We start from the raw sequence: 7,751 nt of genomic DNA, 5'->3' as shown, positions 1-7,751 counted from the left end.
TGGGAATGGGTTGTGGATTTATTTTTTATTTTTAAAATTTTTGATTTAATAGAAAAAATGTGTTTTATCCAAAATGTCCTTGCCTTATTTGGGGAAAATAATAAAGTTTTTTTAAAATTTTGAGAGTCAACTAATAGTTTTGGTAGTCAAACTAACGAAAACCATTCATTCGGACTCCAAGCGATGATTTTTGAAAGGTTCGGTACCGTGAGTGGCACAAATGAAAGATTTGGATAAAATCTACTAATAAATGAAAGGTTTGGTACTGTGACTGCAATTTTCCCAAAGAATTATGAGACAAAATTGCCGTCGTGCCGATATATTCAATTTTATCCCCGCTCGTCCTCTACTCTCCTTGTATATGAGAACCGCCTTTCTCTCTCTAACCGTGAGCTGCAAAATACTCTCTCTTGTTTCTGTCTCCAAAGGAACAAGTGAAAGCGAGAAACATACACAGAAACACCTATCAACCTACCACCTGGGCTCTTTCTTAATCCGTCATAAACTTTATAGAATGTTGTTTTGATAAAGCCAACATTCATACAAGAACGAGGCACATTGAGATTAGTGGAGGAGAGAAGAAGAAGAAATGGGAAAGTACATAAGGAAGTCAAAGACAACAGGAGTATTGGCGGTGAGTCATGCCCAATGCTCACTTGGGGTCCGGACGAGGTCTAAAACGCTAGCCCTTCAACGCCTAGAGAATTCCTCCGCCGTCGCCACGGCGCCGGCTGAAGGCTGTGATGATGGGTGTTACATGCAGCTGAGAAACAGACGCCTGGAGAAGCCCGCACCCTCAGTTGTCGCAGAAGCGAAAAGACTGAAACACCATTCCCTGGAGGAGCCAAATTCAAACAAAGCTAGAGTGGGGCCCAACAGCGTGGAAAATCGTGGGAAAGAAAAGGAAAAGGAAAAATTGGAGGAAAAACGGGAGGAAAGCTCGGTGGAGGCTTCATTTGGAGAAAATGTGCTCGAATATGAAGACAAAAGAAGGTGATTTTTCAGAACCGTTTTTATAACTGTTTGTTTATTTGCCTATTTTCTGCTTTTGTATGTTGAAAGATTCAATATTTTTGGTGAATTTCGGTTTGTCGCATATGGGTTTTCATTTTCTTATTGTCTTTTGATTTGCATGTAAGGATTCGACCTCCATCCCCCCCCGCCTCCCCCACCCTTGAAATTGAGTTATGTTCATCTCTTTTGGTGAATTGGGTTTTTTTTTTTTTTAAATTTAATCTATGCTCTTGATGGAGAAATTTAGAGAAAACTAATATCAGGGGCTTCTGTTACTTCAGTATATTTGAATAATAAATTACTTAAGGTAATTTCTGATTGAGGGTTTTCTCCGTATTTGGGGCTTAGAAAATTTTTGGAAATTTTGAGTTTGTTGAAATGCACTTTTTGTTTGGAAGTGCCAAGTTTAAATGCTTAGGGTGATTTTTCCACGAAGCTTCTGGTAAATTATGTAATCTGTATGGGGGATGAGAAATTCTGGAAATTACATTTGGATCTTCAATCTGTTATGTTTTAGCTATGATTTCAAATACATATTATATGTATCACCTTTTGAAGCTTAAGACTTTACTCTGTTATACATTTAAAATAGTAAAAATACATTACCGGAAAATTGATTTCGGTCATCAATTTCATAAACAATTGTAAAATCAAATTAAAATTTCTTACTGATGAAAACAGACTGAAAGTTAAATGAATTTCTAAACTTATTCATTTTGGTTCTTGTGAATTTGATAAGAGAAACTGTGGAAAGTGAATTGGATGCTGTCGAGAAAATGCTAGGCAACGAAAGGGAAATAGTTTTCGTATCTTCTGTTGATCATATTCGAGTTTGACCTCATTTTTGTGCGGTTTTTAAACTGTACTTTTTTCTATCAGGTTTTGAGATTTTTGGGAATCTAATAACATAACACCTTTCGTGATCCGAAATCTTTTTCAGTTGCACAACTGTTTTTATTCCAATCATTACTTGGTGATGCAATTACAGAAAAACTCTTGTCATTTATGCAATACTACCTCAAGTTAAGCGTTTCCGCTTTTTCTATTTCCTCTTTTCAGCTACGATATCTTGTCAACTGCAGTTATTGAATGCCTTATAACCCTTCTTTGCTTCCGTCCTTATACTATTTATTTGACTTCTTCCTGTTTCTAATTCTCCCTAAGCTCAAATTCTACCAAGAAACCTGAGCATAGACAATCTGGTAAAGAAATTAAGTAACTATATAATTTGAGGTTGCCACCACCCCATGTTTTAATGTGAAGGAAGCCAACAGGAAAATAAAGTTTCAGTGGCTTGCTTGATCTGATGTCTTTCTGTATCATACTTGGTCAAGTTTGCAATTACTGTAGATGCTTGGTCAAGTAAAATGTCATGGTCATTAAATGCTTTGCATTTGTTGTAGCACGTTGTATGGTATTGTAGTCTTAATTCTGAAGTCTGGTACATATTACAATTGAAAATGAATATGGGCACGTGTCACATGATTGGACATAGATGAGTCATGAGAATGAAATGAAATATAATAAAACTAATAATTTCTTGTCCCTCGTAAGTAATAGTAACGAGGTTAACATTCTTATTGTTCAGGAACACTAGAGAAAGCACGCCTTGCAGCTTGATTAGGGACTCAGACGCCATCAGAACTTCTGGTTCTAGTGACAGGCCTACCACTGGAGATGATGCCAATAGCAGAATGCAAAACCCGATGCTAAGAGACATTCCGACTGCAAATGAAATAAATGAGTTTTTCTCCCGTGCAGAAAATCAACTGCATAAGCAATTTGTTGAGAAGTATGAGTACTTGTCTCTCCGCAAAATTTTTAGTGATGTGGCTGAATTGGTCAAAAATGTTCGTTTTTTCTAATCTTAATATGTTTGTTCTGCAGGTACAACTTTGATCCCTTGACCGACAAGCCCCTCCTGGGACGTTATGAATGGGTGAAACTCAAACCTTAGATTTGCTTTTGCCAGACTTCTGCAGTTTCTTGTTTAATACTAGGGAAAACTACGAAAAATCATAGGAAACTTGCAGGTTTAAATGGTCACTTGTAAAAACAGCAGGGTAGCCAGTTTACACTGTAGACTAATGATCTGTATCATAAAAGAGCTTTTAACTTACCCATATACTAACAGATCATCAGAAACAGAAGGAAAGGGAAAGCAGGTCTTAGTTTTCATGTTCAATGAATTAGATTTTCGTCCTAGCCGTAAAGAAGTTAATTAGAACGTGTTGTATTCCTCTAATGTACTGATTTGTTATCTATATTTGTACTGACGGAATCTCTCTGACTAAACTCCAAATAAATTGATCGCGTTTTCCCTTTCATTTTTCTCTCACGCATGGTTATGTTTTGGCTTGTTTATCTTGATGTGAGACAGTGGACCTTTCATGACTCTACTTGTTTGCTGTCCTTCCATGAGACTGAGGCCACACTTTTGTTGATTGACCTACCATATTCTGGCTCTTGTGAAAATGGTTGGTGCTAATACTGCTGGTTGTGGGGTTGCTTCCTTGGTGGATTTGAGTGGGAGAATCTTATCTTCTTTATATGTCTCCTTTGTGGACCTTTTTTGGCTGCAATTCGAGTTTTTTTGTGAGATATCGAGGAAAGGGTTCCCATAGAAAAAGGATTCGAAACCCTGATTGATTTTGCGCTGGCGAAATTTTCACTGTTATATTGAATATTTACTTGTGTTCCACAAGTGCTGTGTTGATCTTGATCAGTTAAACCTGCTTTGGCTGGTAAAATATATACTTAAATGTGGTAGTTGCTCATCACCTGACACTGGATGAATTAGTGGAATCTTTTAGGTTTTTAACGCTGTGACAGTGAGTGATCCCTATGTGCCAAAAAGGATTTGGCTTTGAAATTTTTTTCCCATTTCTTGTTTAAAATAAAGAATTTTGGTTCGAATGACACCAGATTATCAATAAACTGACTATTAATGTTTGAGACATGTTTGGTTAGGTTTAAGCTACTTATTTTGTCTTATATTTTATTAAGCAATGTACTTATTCAGCTACAAATTTGGATATAACAGTTTCATGCCCACACCTAAAACCAGGGTGCAAGTTTTCACTGTTCAACCCGCGTTGGTTTCTTGATAAATAGTGAGAATCCCAAAGAAATTGGCAACCCCATCAATTATTTTCATCATAAAGAGTCTTGATGAAGATGGAAGACAGGTAGGACCATTTGAACATGGGTTTTTCGAATCTTTACCGTTGCCGAGGGAAAGGATAAGTCACTGTTTGAGCATAGTGGATAAACTGTAAACAGTAACTATCTCAGAAGGCGTTCTTTGGGACATTCTATCAAACACTTAGGTCGCTTTCGAGTAATGAAGCCAATACGTACACAATTGACTATTATTGCAACACAAAGGGATATGCTAAGAATTATGCGCAAATGCTTACTCTTTAGTACTGATCACATGGGATTTTAATATGTGGACTTCCCAAGTAGGATCATTCACCATTTTGGAAATGCGTGCCATTGCAATGAGTGAAGGATTGTACTGCCACAGTACTCTCAAATCTCGATTAGTGTTAAGACTTCCAAGGTCATTTTGATAGGGATTTTGATAATTGATTTTTTGACTATTAAAAATAATGTGGGATTCACCTGTGAAAGAAGAATTAAAAAATAACGATTGAAATAGTGAAATAACGATCAAAAAATTGATTTTAATTGATTTAAAATCCTACCAAACAAGCTCTGATACAAGTCGAATATCTATGCTTTATGGAAACCTCAAATCCCCTATTTTAGGCTCATCTCAAATCATTATGTAAAATATATTTAAATTGTGATTTAGATTTTCGAAGTAAAATATATGCGAAGGAAGTGCAATTTGTATTTTTTGAAAGATTACATTTTTTTTACATTCACAAGAGGCAAAAAATGGATTTAGATTTTTTTAATTGGAGAAAATTTTGACTTTAAATCCATCAGGTTATAAATGAGGATACAAAAATGATTTTAGAGATGACAATTTATATCCAATTTTACACCACAAATGAAGATGATCTAAGTAGATTAAAATCAAATTTAAAATCTCAAGTTAAAGCCAATAATTAACTTTATTTACACGTTTCATGAGATCCACAACCTTTGAACTACAAATTTTATCAATTTTATTATAATATACTAAAAATCTAATTTTTATTTACATCAAACAAGGACAAAATATGCCCTAAGGGTTAAGGCTTTCAAAAATTTTCTTATTTTTTGATTTATTATGGATTTATTTTTCTGTTTTTAAGAGGTTCATCTAGGTGGGAGTGGCAACAGGGCTTTGACCGTTCTAAAGTTGGATGGGGTCGGCCTCCCAATTCTATGGGCCAGATAGGGTCAAGGGTGTCGGTTGCTTGGCTCGCTATCCAATCACAAGGTGCACTGGAAGTGCTATTTTATAAATGTTGAACTCCAATTTTGAGGACCCCACAATCTCGTTTCTAAAGCTTTGAGAGGGGAAGTGCTATTTTATATATATGTGAATGATCTCCTAAGCATAAAATATATGTGACCTACTATTAATTTATTCATCAATTCACATAAGCTAAGTACCGATACTTAGGGGATCATTTTCGTATATATATAATATGGATTTTACCATTTGTACGTTCTTGGATTACATCATTGTTGACAGTTCCATTGTTTTTCAAAATGTGTAGGCGGAAAAACTATTTTGTATTTAAGTTGGCGAATGACAATTTGCCAAGCGACAAACTGCCAAGTTTGGTGTACATCAAGCATGATTGTATATATTTTTCTTGTTCTTTTTCAAAAAGTTGTATTTATAAAATATTGAAGGATCTGTAGTTTTCGGCCATATAGAAATAGGGCCAGATGGACGGGTTGGGCTCCGCCATGGAGAAAGGGACTCGCTCGACCCGTTGACCCTCTACATCTAGGTTACTAGGTGAGTCACAGTTTATGCAGCTGAATTCAACACTAATTATTATAGGGTTGGACGTTAGAAGCTAGACCGACCCATTAATATACCAAACCATCTTTATTATAAATAACTTGACGCATTTTGACACGTCTACTTTGTCCTATTGATTTGATGTGTCCCAAAAATCCTCTATATTTAGGCATTTCTCGTTAGATGTACTACATTTGCTTTAGGAGGTGGTCCTAAGAAATATTTACTCATTGAAGACGACAATGCATTGATCCCATATTGTGACTTTTCAAATGATATTTGAGATGTATTACCATTCAGTAAAGGTCTTGAAACAGCAAATAAATTGGCCTACATGGCTGGTTGATGATTTCCATCAAAGAAATTGCAAATCATTTGCGAAGGCTTTTATTCAATCAAAAGTTGGGCAAACCCATGTATGCATCCCTCTGCACTTTGCTAAAATTTGTCACTAAGCTCCATGCATAATAGTAAGCAAGTTATCGTGAATTGGAGTTTCGTGTAAGAATTGAAAGACTCGTATAAATGATGGTACTCATGAATGATTATTATTGAACTTATTTTTAAACTTCGAGTCCCATGAGACCTAATTAGTGCGTCCATACTAGGTCGACAAAGTTCTTGATCAGATATACAAATGTCTCAGAAAGTCTCAAAACTTATTTTTATGAAATTTAGACACTCACAAACCTCACTCATACGAGATTTGATATTAATATGAATAATATAATTTCACATTTAATTGAATCTATCATTTAATGTCACATAACCTGGTGCTGGATAGTATTATTTTTTCATAAAAATGACTTCCCAAACATACCAAAATCATCGGAAACAAAACCTTGACCTTTCATTCGATCATTCAAATCCCATAAACAAATAACATCTCAAAACCTAGAACTTCACACATTCATCATCTATTGCCTCATAGCTAATCGGAAAATTTAAACCCTAGCTCTAAGTTTAGGGTCGGAATGCAACACATGCCACGGTAAAAAGTTTATTATTATATATTTTTTAATGATCGTGGGTGTCCGAACCAGCTAACACGCACTCCGGCTCATTCCATGGAGCTATGAAGTTTACAGTCAGGTACTCACCTCAGTGGTCCTGAGAGGACTTAAACTGGTGATTATTGGGGAACAAACTCAAAATCTGATCATTGAGCTACCCCTTAGAGTTGCCACGGTAAAAAGTAAAACAACAAATTTTTTTTTTTTTAGAAAATTTGAAAATAAATAAAAAGGATTGATTAGAAATTTAGGTGGGAGAAGAATCGGCTGAACTAAAGGTCCGTTTGAATGCAAAGATAGAATTTGGGTGGAAAGAAACGAATTTCAGGGAATTGAATTACCTAGAAATTGTTTTACTGTGAATTGTCAATTAATAGCGTTTGATTAGTATAATTTTTCGCCTGAAAAATGTTGAAATAAAAGTGTCTTTTGCTATTCGTTTGACTTTTTTCAATGAAAATTGTCAATTTAAGGAATATCTACTTCTACAATTGTTTATTGTTTTTGTTTCCATTGAAAAAAGAAAAAAGATTTGAAAATTATTTATATTTTGATATTCGTTTAGTTTTGTTTTACATGAAAATTATCAATTTAAGGGACATCCTCTTTTATAATTATTCGTAGAATTTATTCCCATTGTCATGTGAAAAAAAGAAAGAAGAAGAAGGAGGTGGAAAGCCAATTCTTACCGTTTTGGTGAGAATTGATTTTCCATCAAAATAAGGAAAATGCACGTGTGTGAGGAAAATATGGAAAATGAATTCCATAGAAAAGTTTTGCAATCAAACACA

General features: G+C 35.0%; 1 protein-coding gene across 1 annotated transcript; it reads left to right on the top strand.

Annotated features, from left to right (window-relative positions):
- Positions 1-351: 351 nt before the first annotated feature.
- On the top strand, positions 352-3,341 carry LOC111371579 (cyclin-dependent kinase inhibitor 5-like). Its single transcript, XM_022993640.1, has 3 exons — positions 352-993; positions 2,603-2,806; positions 2,902-3,341. Exons 1-3 carry the CDS (start codon positions 590-592, stop codon positions 2,969-2,971), a joined length of 678 nt encoding a protein of 225 aa, XP_022849408.1. The 5' UTR covers positions 352-589; the 3' UTR covers positions 2,972-3,341.
- The last annotated feature ends 4,410 nt before the right edge of the window (positions 3,342-7,751 follow it).

This window comes from Olea europaea, chromosome 22 (genome assembly GCF_002742605.1).
Source record: "Olea europaea var. sylvestris chromosome 22, O_europaea_v1, whole genome shotgun sequence".
Lineage (NCBI taxonomy): Eukaryota > Viridiplantae > Streptophyta > Magnoliopsida > Lamiales > Oleaceae > Olea > Olea europaea.
The sequence above is the reverse complement of the archived record's forward strand: the minus strand, read 5'-3'. Positions and strand labels throughout refer to the sequence as shown.

What these genes read in the sequence shown, in the direction of transcription:
- LOC111371579 (XM_022993640.1), top strand. Translation starts at nt 590, where the DNA reads ATGGGAAAGTACATAAGGAAGTCAAAGACAACAGGAGTATTGGCGGTG. An exon ending in GAATATGAAGACAAAAGAAG is followed by an intron (nt 994 to 2,602) that starts GTGATTTTTCAG and finishes CTTATTGTTCAG; the next exon opens with GAACACTAGAGAAAGCACGC. An exon ending in CATAAGCAATTTGTTGAGAA is followed by an intron (nt 2,807 to 2,901) that starts GTATGAGTACTT and finishes TTTGTTCTGCAG; the next exon opens with GTACAACTTTGATCCCTTGA.